This window comes from Canis lupus, chromosome 24 (genome assembly GCF_011100685.1).
Source record: "Canis lupus familiaris isolate Mischka breed German Shepherd chromosome 24, alternate assembly UU_Cfam_GSD_1.0, whole genome shotgun sequence".
Classification (NCBI taxonomy): domain Eukaryota; kingdom Metazoa; phylum Chordata; class Mammalia; order Carnivora; family Canidae; genus Canis; species Canis lupus.
The window spans coordinates 16,929,471-16,947,821 of NC_049245.1; the positions used below are offsets into that span (position 1 = coordinate 16,929,471).

Genomic DNA, 18,351 nt, shown 5'->3' on the forward strand with positions numbered 1-18,351 from the left:
ACACATCACTTCTACGATAGCAAAAATAAAATGCACTTTTAAAACAGCTGTATTCCTCGGGCCGCCAGGCGTCTTCCTCCCGGTGGGCTGGATTTGCCTTTCACTTTCACGGCCAAAGCCTTTCTAGTCCTGAAGCGGGAGGTTGAGGAGGCAGCACAAGGCTGTAACTCAAAGAACCCCAACCTGGGTCTGGCCGTCACAAGCCCAGACTTGTTCAGCGCCCGGCGTCGCGAGCGGGGTGGAGAAGGCAGTCCCGCGGGAGGCGGAGGCGCCCCGCTCCTGCCCCGCCCCTGCCCCGCCCCTGCGGCCGACCCTTCAGTGGACGTTCAGGGAGGACGGGCTGGAGCGGAGGCCAAGGACACTATTGGCCCCGGAGTCCGTCCGCCAGGGAGTGGGCGGGGCAACGTGGTGACGCGCCACGCGCGGCGCAGAGGCGGAGCGCGCGCGCCAGCAGACGCGGCGCTATTAAACGGTTGCAGGCGGAGCGGGCGGGCGGTGATCGTCCCGGCTCCCCGGCCCTCGCCGCTGCGTTCGCCAGCTCGCTCGTACCCCGTGACGCCAAGCCGGCTACAACTTCCTCTTCGTCTCCGCCTGCAGCTGTGTCGTTGTGACTCTGCCACCATGTTCGAGGCGCGCCTGGTCCAGGGCTCCATCCTGAAGAAGGTGCTGGAGGCGCTTAAGGATCTCATCAACGAGGCCTGCTGGGACATCAGCTCGAGCGGCGTAAACCTGCAGAGCATGGACTCCTCCCACGTCTCCCTGGTGCAGCTCACTCTGCGCTCCGAGGGCTTCGACACGTACCGCTGCGACCGCAACTTGGCCATGGGTGTGAACCTCACCAGGTGAGCCCCTGGGGTCGCCAAGGGCCGGGCTCTCTCGCACCCCCACCTCCGGCTCTTGGCGGGAGCGCCTGCGAGCTAGGTCCTCATTGGCTGGCGTGGGCGACCCGCGCCTTCTCATTGGCCTGCGGCGCCCAGGGGCGGGATCTAGCGGAGCGCGCGGTTCCGAAAGCCCGCGCTGGCAGCCGCGCGAACCGGCGTTTTCCGCGCCAAAGTCACAAAGCGGGTGGTGGCGGGAAAATGACGGGCTTCTTCGTGGTGCCGGGAAAAGACTTACACAGCACCTTGGCCACTAAGTGCCGGCGGCCTTGGATGAGAACCCTTTGGCTTGACTGCCTTTAACCGCTTTATAATGTGCCCGAGTTACGTCACCCTACCTAGGGACCATCGGTTGATTCTGGTCCTTTATTATTAGGAAGTTGCAGTGAGCACCCTAAGTTCCTGGACTTAAAATTTCTCCAGGGCAGTGGCTTTCAACTCTTTGATCACTACATGTCTAGTACATGAACATGTTTAAAGATTTTATTTATTCGTGAGAGACGCAGGCAGAGGGAGAAGCAGGCTCCCTCAGGCTCCACATAGGGAGCTCTATGTGGGACTCCATCCCAGGACCCCGGGATCACGACGTGAGCCAAAGGCAGGCGCTCAACCACTGAGCCACCCCGCCTTCCAAAAACATGTTCAAATATGAGGCTTATGAGAAATAGTTGACCTCGACTGCATGCAGTGTGTATTAATAAGTATCTTAGCTCATTTTTCTTGACCGTCAGGACCCAATAATTTGCTTCGCGCACCAAAGGGATTTGCAATTTGCAATGCGTGAAATGCTGCTCTTTTATTTGTATCTAGAAGTGAAATTGCTCATGGTAGGCTGTGTGCCTGTTTAAGAATAAATACTGCCAAATTGGGTTACAAAATGGCCGGATTAGTTTACCTCACTCACCAATTCCTCAGACGACCTTGGTAAATAAAGATGGTAACTCCTTGTTTTAATTGGGTCAGAAATCTTAACGATTCTGAGAACGTTGTGGCAATTTTAAATCCTGTGTCTTCCGTGTTCTAGCATGTCCAAAATACTAAAATGTGCTGGCAATGAAGACATCATTACACTAAGGGCTGAAGATAATGCGGACACCTTGGCACTAGTATTTGAAGCTCCAAGTAGGTGATACTCTTCTACTAAATTATATTAGAGGAAATTTAAATGCAGTGTAAAAGATTTCTCTTAGTTGTGAAAAACTTAAGAAAATGTTCCTAATGATTGTAAAGCTTATTAATGGCATAGTTATAAACTTACATACTTTTCTTCAATCTGCTTTCTTTTGGTAGATCAAGAAAAAGTTTCAGACTATGAAATGAAGTTAATGGATTTAGATGTTGAACAACTTGGAATTCCAGTGAGTATTAAGAGTAGACTTTAAAGCAGTGTTAGGGGATCCCTGGGTGGCTCAGCGGTTTGGCACCTGCCTTCCGCCAGGGGCATAATCCTGGAGTCCCAGGATTGAGGCTCCCTGCATGGAGCTTGCTTCTCCCTCTTCTTGTGTCTCTGCCTCTCTCTCTGTCTCTGTGTCTTTCATGAATAAATAAATAAAATCTTAAAAATAAAAATAAAGCTGTGTTAGCAGAAATTCATTCAGGTGAGGTTTATCAACATAAGAAATGTTGAGATGTTTAAAATCCTTACTATCTTATCTTCTTGTTTTGTTTTGGTAAGCAGTTGGGCCTGCTTGCACACGCATCATCATTTGTAGGCCATACCCTAATGTCCTCTTGATTTAGCCCTGGAGGGGGATTTAGGGGGAGGCTCTTTTCTCCTGGATAGTGCATTTATCATTAAAGATTTAAACTTTAATTTTAGTTTTCTTAGTATGATTATTCTTATGACATATTGTTTTAAAAATTTTTTTTTAATTTTTATTTATTTATGATAGTCACAGAGAGAGAGAGAGAGAGAGAGAGAGAGAGGCAGAGACACAGGCAGAGGGAGAAGCAGGCTCCATGCACCGGGAGCCTGATGTGGGATTCGATCCCGGGTCTCCAGGATCGCGCCCTGGGCCAAAGGCAGGCGCCAAACTGCTGCGCCACCCAGGGATCCCCATACTTGTTTTATATCTGCATTTATTTTTTGAGTTAGAGATTATGTTATGGAAATACACAATGAGTGATATTTTAAAGTAATCAGAAAACCTTAAATTCTGAATTCTTGTCTAAATGCTGAGGCTTCAGAAAAATGAGAATGCCAAATTTAGTTTCCAGCAAGTGAACTCTAATTTTTCATTTTAACAGGAACAAGAATATAGCTGTGTGGTAAAGATGCCTTCTGGAGAATTTGCACGTATATGCCGAGATCTGAGTCACATCGGAGATGCTGTTGTAATTTCCTGCGCAAAAGATGGAGTGAAATTTTCTGCAAGTGGAGAACTAGGAAATGGAAATATCAAGTTGTCACAAACAAGTAATGTCGATAAGGAGGAGGAAGCTGTAAGTAGTGTGTTAAGTAAACAAAATACTTTGAAGAGAATTCTGACCCTGTTTAACATTAGGTTGTCCTTAGTTTTTTTGGCCTGCTACAGCAAAATACCATAGACACTGACTTAGAAACAACTGAAGTTTATTCCTCACAGTTGTGGAGGCTGGGAAACTGGCAGAGTCAGGGTCTATGAAGACCTGCTTTTTGGTTCACAGACAGTGGGCTTCTCAACAGGTAGGGTCAAAGAAGCTCTCTGGGGTCTCTTTTAGAAGGGTATAGCATTAAGCAACCCCCCAAGCCCTACCTCCCAAGTACCATCACATGAAGATTTGGTTTTAACATGAGTTTTTGTGGAAACAAACATTCAGTCTATAGCAAGATAATTGCAACTCAACAGAGGGATCTAGTTGGAGGTAAAAACCTACCATTTAGGAGCTCTTAGGTAAATCTTTATATTAGCTTTCTACACTGTATGCCCAGTAGGGGGCAATTAAGGTTTTCCAATATAATCAAGTGCTTTATTAATTTATTTTTTAAGATTTTATTTATTCATGAGAGACACAGGGAGACGCAGAGACATAGGCAGAGGGAGAAGTAGGCTCCCTGCAAGGAGCCCAATGTGGGACTCAATCCCAGGACCCCAGGATCACACCCAGAGCCAAAGGTAGATGTTCAACCGCTGAGCCACCCACGTGTTCCTCAAGTGCTTTTTTCAGATCCTCATTTATAAGCTAATATTTTGTAATTGCATTTTTTAAAAGGTTTGTAGCCTTTGAACCAACATCAGCTAATTCTGGGACACATGGATGGCTCAGTAGTTGAGTGTCTGCCTTTGGCTCAGGGTGTGATCCCAAAGTCCCAGATTGAGTCCCACATAGGGCTCCCTGTATGGAGCCTGCCTCTCGTGTCTGTCATGAATAAATAAAAATTTTTTAAAAATCAGCTAATTTTGTAAATGAAAGTGAATTGATGGTTTTAACCTCACAGGATTATTAGGATTAAATATGTGGTAACATATTCAAAGTGCCTAACGTAGTGTCTGGCATTTTATTTTATTTTATTTTATTTTATTTTATTTTATTTATTTATTTTATTTTAATTTATTTATTTATTTATTTATTTATTTATTTATTTATTTATTTATTGTGTCTGGCATTTTAAGTTTACGGTAACTATATTAGATATTCTTGTCCCTTGCGTAAGTAGTCAACCCTCAGGTTAAATAAAGACTTAAAAATATTAGTAGCAAAAGTCCAGAGGCTAATTCTGCATTATCTGTCTCCTAAATCACATTGTAATTCACCTGCCAACCGATTTTTTGTTATAATCAAATTAATTCTTTTTTAAATAGTCTTATATCTGAAGGATAAGCATTTAATGACATTCATTATTTGATATTAAGAAATTTAGCAAAAATATAAAATGAAAAAGAAATTTAGCAGTGTTTCCTATTTTCTTGGTTATTTCAGAAATTTGAATCAAGATTTTAATAGGCACTATACATTTTAGTTTGTTGATAGACCCTCAGATTTCTTTATTTTTTAAAATTTTTTTAAGATTTTATTTATTTATTTATTCACAAGAGACAGAGAGGCAGAGACACAGGCAGAGGGAGAAGCAGGCTCCATGCAGGGAGCCTGATATGGGACTCAAACCCTCATCTCCAGGATCACGCCCTGGGCTTAAGCTAAACCACTGAGCCACCCAGGCTGCCCTCTATTCTTTTTTAATTTATTTTACTTTTATTTTTTAAGATTTGGGCAGCCCCGGTGGCGCAGCGGTTTAGCGCCGCCTGCAGCCCGGGGTGTGATCCTGGAGACCCCAGATCGAGTCCCACATCAGGCTTCCTGCATGGAGCCTGCTTCTCACTCTGCCGGTGTCTCTGCCCCTCTCTCTCTCTCTCTCTGAATGAATGAATAAATAAATAAATAAATAAATCTTTTAAAAGAAAAAAGATTTTACTTATTCATGAGAGACACAGAGAGAGCGGTAGAGACATAGGCAGAGGGAGGAGCAGGCTCCATGCAGGGAACCCGATGCAGGACTCGATCCTTGGACTGCAGGATTCACGCCCTGAGCCAAAAGCAGACCCTCAACCTCTGAGCCACCCAGGCATCCCTCAGATTTCTTTTAATTCATTGGTTCTCCATTCAATTCTGCCCCCCTCCCCCATTACAATTGTTGAAGCAAGTCCTTTGTCACTGAGTTTTCCCAAAGTCTGGATTTTACCCATTGTATCCCTATGTCAATTAATATGTTTATCTAACCTGTATTTCCTATAAACTGGTAGCCACAGCTCCGGAGGCTTGATGATATTCAGTGTTTTCTTTGTTTTGGGAATGAGAGCAAGAATACTCTACAGATGGTGGTGTGTGTACCTCTAGTAGGTGTGAGGTGTGTACATATATTTTCTTAGCCATAATAATCATTTAGAATCATTAGGTCATTAGGGTTATAATAATATATTTCATTCATTTATTAGCTGATTTAATTATTAAAAGCATTCCCATAAAGAGCTTTCTCTTATCACGTAATTTGTTTACCTGAGCTATATATAGTTCAAATGGGAAAGACTAAATACCTGAGTCTTTTGCTTTATTTACCATTACTCAAAATTGGCTACTTTGAAGAATGATATGAAACTAATACATGGTTTTTTTGTTTGTTTTTTAAATGTATATTCTAGGGGTGCCTGGGTGGCTCAGTCGGTTAAGCTCCCAACTCCTGGTTTTGGCTCAGATCATGATCTCCCTGCTTGGGCTCTTTACTTAGCTGGGAGTGTGTTTGAATATTAACACCTTCCACTTGCTCACTCTTGCATGCATGCGCTCTCTCTCTCTTGCTCTCTAATCTTTAAAAATAAATGTATATTCCAAACTAATGAGTTGTAACTTTCTTGATGTTTTTCAATATGATTAATCTTTTGTTTTCTCTTTCAGGTTACCATAGAGATGAATGAGCCAGTTCAGCTAACTTTTGCACTGAGATACTTGAACTTCTTTACAAAAGCCACTCCGCTCTCTCCTACAGTAACACTCAGTATGTCTGCAGATGTACCCCTTGGTAAGATAATCAGTTTGTTGAATCTTGTTTTGTAGATTGCATATGTGGTACTTCTCAATAATTATGTTCCTGTCTTCTTTCAGTTGTAGAGTATAAAATTGCTGATATGGGACATTTAAAGTACTACTTGGCTCCCAAGATTGAGGATGAAGAAGGATCTTAGATATTTTTCTTAAAATCCAAGAAAATAAAATTAAGCTCTTTAAGAACTGCTTCTGAGATGCCAACATGTACTTATGTTTCTTCTGTCATCAAATTTGTACCTCTGAGTACATATGTAGATATTTTCTGTAAATAACCTATTTTTTCTTCATTCTTTACAATTTGTTTAAAGAACAAAATCAAATCTGGACTTGTTAACCTAGAAATATTTCTGCCTTACCTAAAAAGTTCTCGTGATTTTCATAACAAAAGGGTTTTGACTCTAAATGCAGTTTAAATAATTTTTTTCAATTTAAATAAAGGTTTTTTGAATTTCAAATATCAGAAGACCGTGCCTTCATTTGGACTGTTGCAAGTATCCTAAGGAATTCAGTTCAAGCTACCATTTCATGTAAATGAAGTATTCCAAATACAGTAGGTGACAAGATATTTTTGGGGATTCACTTGTCAAACTTATTTTGGTATTCTAACTTGAGTTCAAGAAATGAACAGGGGAGTAGACCAAACCCTATATATTTTTTTAGCAAAAACTAACACTTTTTTCAGAAGCTTTTTGTATCCAAAGCTGTGGGCTTTAGAAGACTAGCATTGCTATAGGCCAGTGTTTCTTTAGCCTAGGGAGCCTTTTAAAAGAATCTTGAAAGATTTAGTAGATTTGATAGGGCCCAAGCAATAGGTTTGTGCAAAAATGATTTTTCTAGTATAAATAGCCTTTTTTGGGACTAGTAGTTGTGAAACAGACTGTTGAAGTGTTACTAATTGGGTCACAAACTGGCATAGTACACGTTGAGAATTGCTTCATTAAAGTCCTTTATCCCAGTGTATTTTGTGCTGGTGGTTTAAATGACAGGTTTCTTTGTTGTAATACCTGGACTGAGTTCTAGTTACTGGACCTTCTGTGTGCCTGGGGGTGGGGAAGGACATTGGCTGCCGAGGGGCCTGACGGGTTTTGGGAGTGATGTAACTTATATGACTGGTGATGGTTCCAAGACTGTATGCACTTCTCAAACTCATCCAATTGTGCTTTATTGTATGTAAATTATACTTTAATAAATCTGACATTTACAAAGCTTCATGTGCTGCAAAATGTCCCTTGTGGGCGGGCCTCTTATCTGGGTAAGGATCGACATCCTGATCGAGAAGAGAGGGAAACCAGCACTAGAATGTGGGGCCACGACAGTAGTGGTGGGGTACTGACCAGCAGAGCCCACGCGGCACGGCGAGGAAGGGCGAGGAAGGCCTACAGCCCGGGCAGTGAATAGGCGGCTCGGCATTCCAGTGGTTGCTGCACTGTCGGGGTTTCCGTCTCCCAGGGGTGCCGCTTGAGCTCCCAACACTGCGCCTGGGATCAGAGAAAGAAACGGGGCGGCCGGTCACCTTAGACACCCAGCGGGAGTGGCCGGCAGCAAGCCCGGGCCGCAGCCCCAGCCGCAGCAGCGACTCCCGCGACCTCACAGGGCGAGACTCCACCGGCGCCCCCCTCCCCCGCCCCAGCTCCCGGAGCCTCCGCAGCACGCTCCCCCGAGCGCAGGGCCAAAGCCGGACCTTCCAGAGAGCGGAAGGAGGGGGCGTCGCTCCCGGTGACGCCGCTTCCGGCGCGCTGCCTTTCGGCGCATCGCTTCCGGCGTCGAGCTGGGCGGGTGGGGCGGGGTGACAGTTAGGCGAGGCGTGCCATGAGGCCTCGGGCGCCTCCGCTGCCAACCGTGAGTGAGCCGTCGGCGCGCGGGCGGCCTGGCGCGGCGCTCCGGTAAGGCGTGCGTGCGGCGGGCGGGAGCAGAAGCGCCCCCCTCAGGCGCCGGCGGGGCCGAGACTGCGCTGCCCGTCGAAATCTAGCTCCGCGTCCGGGATGTGGAGCGTTCGCCAGACCGGCCGATGCTGGCCTCTTCCCAGAAGCCGGTTTTGTTTGTTTTCCGCCTAAATTCGTGTCGGTTTTTCTTTGTCTTCCTGGCTGGGTCGGGAGATGGGCAGGAAGGTAGTGTGTGTGTGGAGGCACGTGATGCCAGGCTCTGCGCTGACTGCTTCACTGATGCTTTCAAGGTCTTGCAACATTGGCGTGGGCAGGGAGTTTGCAGGTTGTGGTGCAACCGGTTAAAAAAAAAAAAAAAAAAGCCTTTTGGGAACTTGGGCTGCTACTTTGAAAACCTCGATTTACGTTTTTCCTTTCTCTTGCAGAATTCTTACTCTTTGACACCAGTAAGCTTTCGTCTCCCTTGTTCCTTATTACACCCAGCGCTTTTTTATGTTTTGATGCAGGTGTAGGAATAGGTAATGGCAAAGTACGGAAACTTTTTTTGAAAAGAATACAAATCTGAAGTGATTAAATGCCCTCAAACTCCCACATACCGGTAATTTGGACTTTATAGAGTTAAATTTAGATTATCATGAAACCGAGATCGCAACACTTAAAAATCTAGTATTAGATGCAGTTTGAGCTAACTTTAGAAAAGCATATAAATTAGCATACTCGATTGAGTACTTGATTTCTGCACTGGTGTATAATTGCTAAAAAGGGACATTTGCATTTAGCACCAATTCCATCATAATGCTAGTTATTTGAGGTTGACTACAGGCCACTGGAAACAGCTCATTAATATTATAGATAAAATATATAGAAAGCACTTAGAATAATAGTACCTGGTAGGTACCAACACTGGGTAATTATTAACTGACGTTATTATAATGATGATGGTGTTTCCAAAGTGTCATACCAGAGGAAGGCAAAGTCTTTATAGTTTCTGGTTAGTTTGTTTTTTTAATGTTGCACTTATTGTAAAATACGTAATTTTCTCTTTTTACAGATACACTTCACCTTTATTTTTTTTTAAAGATTTTATTTATTTATTGAGACAGAGAGAGAGAGAGAGAGGCAGAGTGTGTCACACAGGCAGAGGGAGAAGCAGGCTCCATGCAGAGAGCCTGATGTGGGACTCGATCCCAGGTCTCCAGGATCACACCCCGGGCTGCAGGCGGCGCTAAACCGCTGAGCCACCGGGGCTGCCCCTATACTTCACCTTTAGAAATAGCTTCACAATCAAAATAGATTTACTTTTTAATCATGATTTTGTGATTTAATGGAGGAAAAGTGCACAAATTACAAATGTTTTCTGATTTAAATGTCACTGCTTTTTAATCTTCCCTACTATCTCTTAAACTGGTGACAAAATAACTGTGATTTGATTACTGAAGTTGACTTTGACTATTTTGAACAAAAAACAGGTTTTATTCCTTTCTTTTTTTCTTTTAAGGAAACCATAATAGTAATCTGGAAAATGAAATCACTACTTTAAGTGCTTGGGGTGGGGCAGAGAGGCAGGCAGATTGGCACTGGTACCGTGCTGACTGATAACCAGTACTGATAGTGCTGACAGCCAAATTTACAGGAAGCTCTACAGATATTTTGCATTAAAAGAATGATGCCATTAGAGGGAATCAACAAAATGCTGATGTGAGTGTATTCCATATCCCACCCAACTTCCTCCCTGGCAAATAAAAGAATCATTTGAGCATATGCTCCTCATGCCTTTTCCCGAAGCAGGGACTGGGGCCAGGCAGTACTAAAGCAGGAAAAATTAGGAGGCAAGGGAACATTGGTGACAAGACAAATATGAGGCCTGTTTCTTGGCAAATGTTTTGATTCTCATTCTACAAGGACAAACCAAGGTAGATACATGAGAATGTTTTCACTCTGTCAGAGAAATACCATATTTCAAGTGCAATGGAACATTAATTGCCAGTTGCTTAGTATGACATCTCAGGCTCAAAACTCCAATATATGTAGCACACTGTTGTCACTTGCAACAATAACAGTTTTCTTTTTCTTTAGGCTATAGCTCTGTCAGTGTGTTATGATGCCGTCTCGTACCAACCTGGCTACTGGAATCCCCAGTAGTAAAGTGAAATACTCAAGGCTCTCCAGCACAGACGATGGCTACATTGACCTTCAGGTAGATGCGGAAGGGAGCTGGTGAGACTGGCTGGCTCTGTTTCTGTTGAGTTAGCAGGAAGACCTTCCAGGCAGAGGTTCTGCTAACTGTCCCTAGGGGTTAGAAGGAACAAGAAGGAAACTAAGCTCTGAGACCCTTTCAACCATAGTTTGCTGAAGGAGGGACCTTGGTAGAGCAGTTTCAAACCGATATAAATACTGTTCATTTCTAAGAGTTTTTAGTTGTAATGCCAAAGCCCAGTAATTACAAATTATATTTGGTTTTTCTGGAAAATACTCAGATTGTGTTTTGTTAAGTAGAATTTTTTTTTAAGGACTGTGTCATTGGTTCGTTTACACTTTAGTCAAAGCCAGTTCATCTTTTAAGGGAGAAACTAACTGCTAAAGCCAGCAAATTGTGGGAATCTTCCTTCTTTCCTGATGTCATGAGATCCAATTTATTAAAGGTATTCTTTGTGGCAAACAGTAAGTAAAACAGAATATTTGTTAAGTTTGTATCCTACCCTGATCATTAGTTATAAAATTCTTAATGGTGTAGCATCTCCTTTTGCCCACTTCCCCTTAGGATAGTTTAGGTGGACCCAGGGCCAAGGAGGAAAAAGCAGGAACCCGTCCCTTTAAATATAAACAAATCAATTACTCTGTGTTCTTTGGACTCCTATTTGAAGGAGAGAAGTTTGGGGGTTTTTTTTTGAAAGTACATCTGGGAAGCTTCCAGCCAGTTAGGTCAGATACAGAAATGAGGCAAATCTTAGAAAGCTTGTCTCTGAATCTTAACTTTGAATCAAACGTATTAACAAGTCGGGTTACTTGATCCAGGGGGTGGGCAACTAATGCTTTAGAAAAAGCTATCTCTAAGACCTTTGACTATGTGCTGGCTTAACTTTGAATGCCAAAAATCACATATTTTCTTCTCCAGAGCATGATGTTCACTCTTGAATTCCTGTAGATTAGTACAACCTTCCATGTGCCAGGCACTTAATAAACACATGTCTAATCAATGAATGACCATAAAGTGTCTTTTATTTTTGTAAAAAAAAAAAAAAAAAAAAAGTTTTCTTATGGTACAATGAATGGTATGGAATGAGATTAGAAGTAGAAAGAGTAACATTCTGCTGGGACTCCTCTGGAGACTGTTAGAGCAATAACTGGAGCTTCACCTCCGGCTTGTCCCTTTCCTTTCTCTCCCAGAACTATCGTGGGTAAGTAGGACTTCCTTCAAGACACACAAAGCATCTAGGTTGGTTCTTATTATTGTCCTTGTTTTAAAGTATCTGAGTCCTGGTATTTTCACAATGCTCTGCCTTCTTTGTTTGTTTCTCCTCCAGTTTAAGAAGAGCCCTCCTAAGATCCCATATAAGGCCATTGCGCTTGCTACAGTGCTGTTTTTGATTGGTGCCTTTCTCATAATCATAGGCTCCCTCCTTCTGGCTGGCTATATCAGCAAAGGGGTAAGCTGAAGGGTTTGTGGGAATGTGCCATGAGATCTTTAAAGTGTGAGTCTGGGCTCTATTGTTTTATATTCATGTCTAGTATGATTCCTGTACACTCTAGCAGAAAGAAGAAAAGAGTTTTCTTTTAGATTTTGTTCTCAGATGACAAAATACGTTTTGTTACGTTTTGTACAAATACATTTCCTCTTCTGAGTAACAGCATGCTTGTCCCACAGTTTCTAGGTGGGTGGGGACAGGTAGGTACATTTTCCCTCCAAGATGTAGAGCAACCTTCCCGGTCATGGTTTGAAACAGCAAAGCCAAGCCTAAAATTGAGGATTCCTGATTGGTAATGGCTGTAACTGGAGTAGAATGTGTTACTGTAATTTCGCAGTGCCACAGACATACTATTCCAGGTTTGGGGAGAAGCAGTGAGGTTTGTATAGGTCTGGAGCCACCAACTAAGCCAGGACTTGTGACTCATGAGTCTGATCCTTCTTACATTAGGTTTGGTTGGAATTCTTGTTGAGCTTCAAAGTGTTATCTTCAAAACCTAAAGTGGTATTTGGTGGTTCTTTTTCTCAGGCTATATACATACAGTAATAAACAGCATCCATGTTGATCTGAACTAGTAATGATGATCTTAAGTCATGTGTGTTCTTCAACACACACCAGGTCAGGGGATGATGGTCATATTGTTCTACACAGAGAACACAGCCACGACCTGAAAAACTGTGGACATGACAGAAATTAGGAATAGTAGCACTGTTATAATAAAATGGTTGTATATGGCTTTTAAGAAGTAATCTGATTTGCCTTTGGTCCCTATCTATTTAAAAGTATTATATGGTCACCAGATACTTACTTGGTATAGTCTGTGTTTGAACACCTAACTTCAGGACTGTGCCTTTGGTTAACCTTAATTGAAGCATTGCAGTATCAATCCCAGAGGACTCTTAATTATATTCTAAAAATTGAGAGTAGAGGTGAGATCCACATGCAGCAAATAACCATTTTACTTTGTGTGGTTTATAAAACATTACTTTTTTTTTTTTTAAGATTTTATTTATTTATTCATGAGAAACAGAGGCAGAGACATAGGCAGAGGGAGAAGCAGGCTCCCTTCTGGGAGCCTGATTTGAAACTCCATCCCAGGACCCCAGGACCACACCCTGAGCCGAAAGCAGATGCTCAACCACTGAGCCATCCAGGCATCCCTAAAAGACTACTTTTTTTTTTTTAATTTTTATTTATTTATGATAGTCACAGAGAGAGAGGCAGAGACATAGGCAGAGGGAGAAGCAGGCTCCATGCACTGGGAACCCGACGTGGGATTCGATCCCGGGTCTCCAGGATCACGCCCTGGGCCAAAGGCAGGCGCCAAACCGCTGCGCCACCCAGGGATCCCCTAAAAGACTACTCTTTAAATAAGGATAAATATGTTAATTTTAAAAATCACTAATAAGTTTTGGGTTTTGTGAAGTTTTTTTACTTTTTATTACAGGTATTTGAAACAAAACAGAAGTAAATGAAATAATATTTTAAACCCCCGTGTGTCTTACCATTCATCATCAACAGCTATAAACATTTTGTTTCGTGTATTCCAACTGTTTTTTCTGTGTATGAAGCCAAATACCAAATTTACATTTTGCTGATGTTCATTTATTTTTTTTTTTTTTTTTTTTGAGAGAGAGTGGTGGGATGGAGGACAGAGGGAAAGGGAGAGAGAAAGAATCTGGGCAGCCCTGGTGGCGCAGCGGTTTAGTGCTACCTGCAGCCCAAGGTGTGATCCTGGAGCCCTGGGATTGAGTCCCACATCAGGCTCCTTGCATGGAGCCTGCTTCTCCCTCTGCCTGTGTCTCTGCCTCTCTCTCTCTCTCTGTGTGTGTTTCTCATGAATAAATAAATAAATAATTCTTTAAAAAAAAAAAAAAACATTTAAAAAAAAAAAGAAAGAATCTTAAGCAGGTTCCATGCGGAGTCCAGTCTCACAACCCTGAGCTTGTGACCTGAGCTGAAATGAAGAGTCTGATATTAACTATCTGAGCCACCCAGGTACCTCTGTTTTGCTGGTATTCTTAAGTGTGCATCTTCAGTATGCATCTATAACAGTTTTTACTTAAGTTTAGGGGTGCTGTATTGATATTTTTGACCTTGTTCTTCATATTTTTTTTTTTTTAGATTTAGGGACTTGCTTAGATTCAGGGTTTTTTTAGTTGATACTAAGATAGATTGCTGGATTTAAGTGTCTTCAGCTTAATTCATTTATTATAAACTTCCCCATCGCTGTTTGTTTTTTTTTTTAAGATTTTTAATTTATTTATTCATGAGAGACACAGAGAGAGAGAGAGAGGCAGAGACACAGGGAGAGGGAGAAGTGGGCGGGCTCCATGCAGGGAGCCCAACGTAGGACTCGATCCCGGGACTCCAGGACCATGCCTTGGGCCGAAGGCAGGTGCTAGACCGCTGAGCCACCCAGGGATGCCCCCCCCCCCATCACTGTTTATACTAATGAATGCATTTCTATCATTTTCTGTAGTCATTAGCTGAAATTCCAGTATAAAGCACTTTCTCAAATCTACCATCTAGTTACCCCAAAATATAATGTGTATAGTGAAAATAGGAAATATGTTTACTTCTGTTTCACAACTTGTATAAAAATATATCTAGCAATCTTAAAAGGGGTCAGAGAATGGTGAGTATCATTGTAAACTATTTTTTCTTTCACATATTTGTGTTTCAGTCATAGTCTATATTCTTTTTTTTTTTTTTTTTTTAAGTAGGTTCCACGCTGGGCGTGGAACCCAAAGCAGGGCTTATATTCACAATCCTGAGATCAAGACCTGAGCTGAGATGAAGAGTCACATGCTTAACTGACTGAGCCACCCAGGTGCCCCCCATATTCTTTTTAATACCTAAATTGTTCCATATTTGATCAGTAGGACCCCTTCGTGTTACTCCTATGTCTTTTAAATGTGACTTTAAATGTGACCCATATAGCCTTTGATAGCTTTCTTGCTTTCTGGCACAGCAAATTATCCCAGGCTCATCTATATATTTCCTGTCTCCCAGCTTGTAAACAGCCATTTCTCTGAAGAGCCCTAGTTTCTTTATAGGAAGTAGATTTAGAGAGATCACAGACTGGGCATTAGTGGTGCTCCTGCTTTGGTTTTCATTGTTTCTAGGCCCTTTCTGTGATGGAATCAGGAAATAGGTATCTTTTAGAAAACAATTTCCAGTGTAAATTTAAGAGTAGAGTTAATTAGAACTTAATTTCTTTTGATTTATGTTTGTAAGTGAAACAGCCAAAATTATACTGAGTTAGATAACCTAACAATAAGGCTGCCTGGGTGGCTCGGCTCAGTGGTTGAACATCTGCCTTCAGCTCAGGGTGTGGTCCCGGAGACCTGGGATCAGGTCCCACTTCAGGCTCCCCTCGAGGAACTTGCTTCTCCCTCTGCCTGTATCTCTGTGTCTCTGTGTCTCATGAATAAATAAATCTTTAAAAACAAAACAAAACAAAACAAAACAGCATAAGATAACCTAACAATGTACGCTGTATAACTAGCCCTGTTAAAAGGAGATTTTTAGATTGGATTTAAATCTTTAGATGAGGAAAAGCTTAAAACCTGTGATAAAGGGGAGCCTGGGCGGCTCAGTTGGTTAAGCATCTGCCTTTGGCTTAGGTCATGCTCCCAGGGCCCTGGGATCAAGCCCTCTATCAGGCTCCCTGCTCAGCAGGGAGTCTGCTTCTCCCTCTCCCTCTGCCACTTCCCCTGTTTATACTCTCTCTGTCAAATAAATAAATAAAATCATTTTTAAAAAATGGGAAAAATCACAAAAGAAAAGGAGGATAAGTTTAACTATATAACCATTTAAAATTCTACCTAAAGACAGAGCAATTTTATAAAAGTGGATTCATTTATTTAGTACATTTATATGTTGGGCACAGCTGGGGATATAGGGATGAACAAAGTCTCTGCCCTCCTGGACCTCCCCAAATACCTGAAGCCCTACTGATAAAAACATTAAACACCATTTCTTCCTCTTTGACCTGTGAATTGTGCTCATGGGAATATACACTAAAGAAATAATCTGAAAGGCCAGGAAAAACAGTGACGGTTATTGTGGTATTCTGTACAGTTACAAAAAGTGAGAGACAACCAAAGTATCTAACAGTGAGGGAGGGGGGTGTAATTGACCTATGACCTGTTAATTTCAATTGTATAACATGATTCAATATATGTATATATTGGGAAATGAAGTCCAGTTAGCACTACATAGTTACATTGTTTTTTCCCTCTGGTGAGAACTTTTAAGATATACACTCCCTGCAACTTGCTAATCCAATACAGTATTATTAGCTATAGTCCCCATGCTATACATTGCTTCTCCAGAACTTCCTTATTTTGTAACTGGAGGTTTGTACCTTTTGTCTGTCTTCATCCTTTGCCTATCTCCCACCCCCCAGTGCAGAACTTTTCATAGTATTTTGGCAATTGCTTGTTTTGTAATAAGAGACTAAAACAAGGCACAGGGTATGGTGTGTTCACAACTGGAAACTACAATGGCGAAACGGAAGGAAATAAGCAAAATATGGGTGAAGATGGACAATTGACTTTTTAATTTTTAGTGCTTTGCAGTTTTTCTGCATTTTATAATCGGGAAAAAGAGATGTAAACCTGTTCCCTTGGTAGCATACTACCCAAAGGAAATGCTCCAAAGACTGTAAAACCCTGATGTATGGCTGTGTTTTATTTTACAACTTATAATTTGTATCTTACTAATGTGTTTGCCTCCTTTTGCCACCAGGGGGCAGACCGAGCCGTTCCTGTCCTGATCATTGGCATTCTGGTGTTCCTGCCAGGATTTTACCACCTGCGCATTGCCTACTATGCTTCCAAAGGCTACCGGGGTTACTCCTACGATGACATTCCAGATTTTGATGACTAGCGCCCACCCTCAACCCTGAGAAGAAGAAACACAGATGGGACTGAGAACAGAAACTGGCTAAGGAATTCTGTAGTTTGCAGAAGTTAAACAAAAGAATGGCCAGATTTAAAGGTCCACCCTCAGGATGTCAACCGAGCATACAATTACAAATTAACTGGCCCTGGCAAAAGCTGACAACTTTTTCCACACAAATATCTATCTTGGAAGAATAGCAATGTTAATGGTGTGGGAAAGCAGGAGGTTATTATATAGCGGAAGGTGTTACTGCTGCCACCCTTTTTAGAGTTCAGCATTTCTTTTAAATAGTCCTCATTGTCAGTTTGTTTTGGTGGCAAATGGAAGAATTCAATATGTCAAATTTCATATTACTAGTAATTTATTTTGAAAACATCTAAGTATCTTACCCCTACACTCATCCTCTAACTTTGTGTTCTAGTGGAAGACCTTGGCAAAATCAAATGTCAGTGTGGGTGCATCTGTAATATTTTTTACTTGCTTTCTCATTAATAGCCAGGACTTTTTTAAATCTCAGAGCAAGTTTCCAAAAGGTAAACATTTTCTCTGCTCAGGAATCCTTGGTCAGCTTTGATTTGGTCCACCAGTAAGTTGACCAGTGTTTAATTTGGGTCATTCTGTTCTTTGTAGATCAAGGTGTTCTGTATATCATGCCTTTAAGGACTGGACTTTGGCTGTTTCCTAAGGAAAAAATGTAGATAAATGGTTGTTACTTAGAGATTATAAACCTCTTATTAGCACCTTATATTATGATGTCATTCTGCTGAAGATTGCAAGACTCAGCCTGGATCCCTAGGTGGACCAGACTGCCTTAATTTGATTCTGCTTCCTAGCTTGCACAAAGTGACATATTCAAAAGAAATTAAAATGCCAAAATCTAAATCCTAGACTTAAAGTGAATTAATTTTAAGTATATTTCAGAAAACATTTTAATGATTATATGATATATTTGATCCCAATACTCAGGACCAACTTCATTTTTAGATAACTGACCATATGGGTCAGACTGCTTTTCAATCCTCCTCTTACTGTGAGCTTATGGACCTAGGTGACTAAAAGCCAGGAAGGGTCATCAACTGAGATTTGGAGGGCTGTAGGTGGAACAGGTTTATTGGGGAAGGTGAGTTCACTTTCAGATGTGTTAAATTGTAGATCTGTACTTTACATCCACATGGGACTGTTGAGTAGGCAGTTGCAAAGCATGGATCTAAAGTTCAGGAGGGAGTCTAGGCCCGAGATAGAAATTAGGGAGTCATTGTTGGGACACTAACTAAAAACTGGATGATACCACTCACAGAGTGAGTGCATATGGGAAAAAAATTAGGACTCACGAAGTGAGGGACAGAGAGGGCTGACCTGAAGCAACCTCCAAAGTTAAGTTCATTTGGTAATGGGAGAGCAGGCTGGGAAGCCCAGTACTCTTATTGAAGTTCCTATGTAAAAGAGATCTGTAAAGCATTATCCTTGGAACTG

General features: G+C 42.0%; 2 protein-coding genes and 1 long non-coding RNA gene across 9 annotated transcripts; 2 read left to right on the forward strand and 1 right to left on the reverse strand.

Annotated features, from left to right (window-relative positions):
* The first annotated feature begins 425 nt into the window (after positions 1-425).
* Positions 426-7,607, forward strand: PCNA (proliferating cell nuclear antigen). The gene is made up of 6 exons (XM_038571681.1): positions 426-842; positions 1,903-2,000; positions 2,169-2,236; positions 3,126-3,320; positions 6,249-6,372; positions 6,456-7,607. Exons 1-6 carry the CDS (start codon positions 622-624, stop codon positions 6,533-6,535), a joined length of 786 nt encoding a protein of 261 aa, XP_038427609.1. The 5' UTR covers positions 426-621; the 3' UTR covers positions 6,536-7,607.
* LOC119865628 lies at positions 7,539-8,179 on the reverse strand. The gene is made up of 2 exons (XR_005377644.1): positions 8,080-8,179; positions 7,539-7,876 (listed from the first exon to the last, which is right to left on the reverse strand). It is a non-coding gene; the product is annotated as an uncharacterized LOC119865628 (long non-coding RNA).
* Positions 8,147-17,760, forward strand: TMEM230 (transmembrane protein 230). 7 transcript variants are annotated; one of them, XM_038571688.1, is made up of 6 exons: positions 8,297-8,458; positions 8,788-8,879; positions 10,358-10,478; positions 10,845-10,923; positions 11,806-11,928; positions 16,723-17,760. In XM_038571688.1, the coding sequence occupies exons 3-6, from the start codon at positions 10,459-10,461 to the stop codon at positions 16,861-16,863; spliced, it is 363 nt and encodes a 120-aa protein (XP_038427616.1). In that variant the 5' UTR covers positions 8,297-8,458; positions 8,788-8,879; positions 10,358-10,458; the 3' UTR covers positions 16,864-17,760. The 7 variants fall into 7 exon arrangements, with proteins under 7 accessions (XP_038427610.1, XP_038427612.1, XP_038427615.1 ...); XM_038571684.1 differs by lacking the exons at positions 8,297-8,458; positions 10,845-10,923 and adding an exon at positions 8,157-8,281; XM_038571687.1 differs by lacking the exons at positions 8,297-8,458; positions 10,845-10,923 and adding an exon at positions 8,271-8,281 and having other exon boundaries at positions 8,788-8,799.
* Positions 17,761-18,351: the final 591 nt, after the last annotated feature.

Bases quoted from the DNA above. Each gene is read 5' to 3' on its own strand.
- TMEM230 (XM_038571682.1), top strand. From the start codon at position 10,380: ATGATGCCGTCTCGTACCAACCTGGCTACTGGAATCCCCAGTAGTAAA. The intron at 10,479-11,805 runs GTAGATGCGGAA...TTTCTCCTCCAG, and splicing joins ATGGCTACATTGACCTTCAG to TTTAAGAAGAGCCCTCCTAA. The intron at 11,929-16,722 runs GTAAGCTGAAGG...TTTTGCCACCAG, and splicing joins CTGGCTATATCAGCAAAGGG to GGGGCAGACCGAGCCGTTCC.
- PCNA (XM_038571681.1), top strand. From the start codon at position 622: ATGTTCGAGGCGCGCCTGGTCCAGGGCTCCATCCTGAAGAAGGTGCTG. The intron at 2,237-3,125 runs GTGAGTATTAAG...TCATTTTAACAG, and splicing joins TTGAACAACTTGGAATTCCA to GAACAAGAATATAGCTGTGT. The intron at 3,321-6,248 runs GTAAGTAGTGTG...TTTCTCTTTCAG, and splicing joins TCGATAAGGAGGAGGAAGCT to GTTACCATAGAGATGAATGA.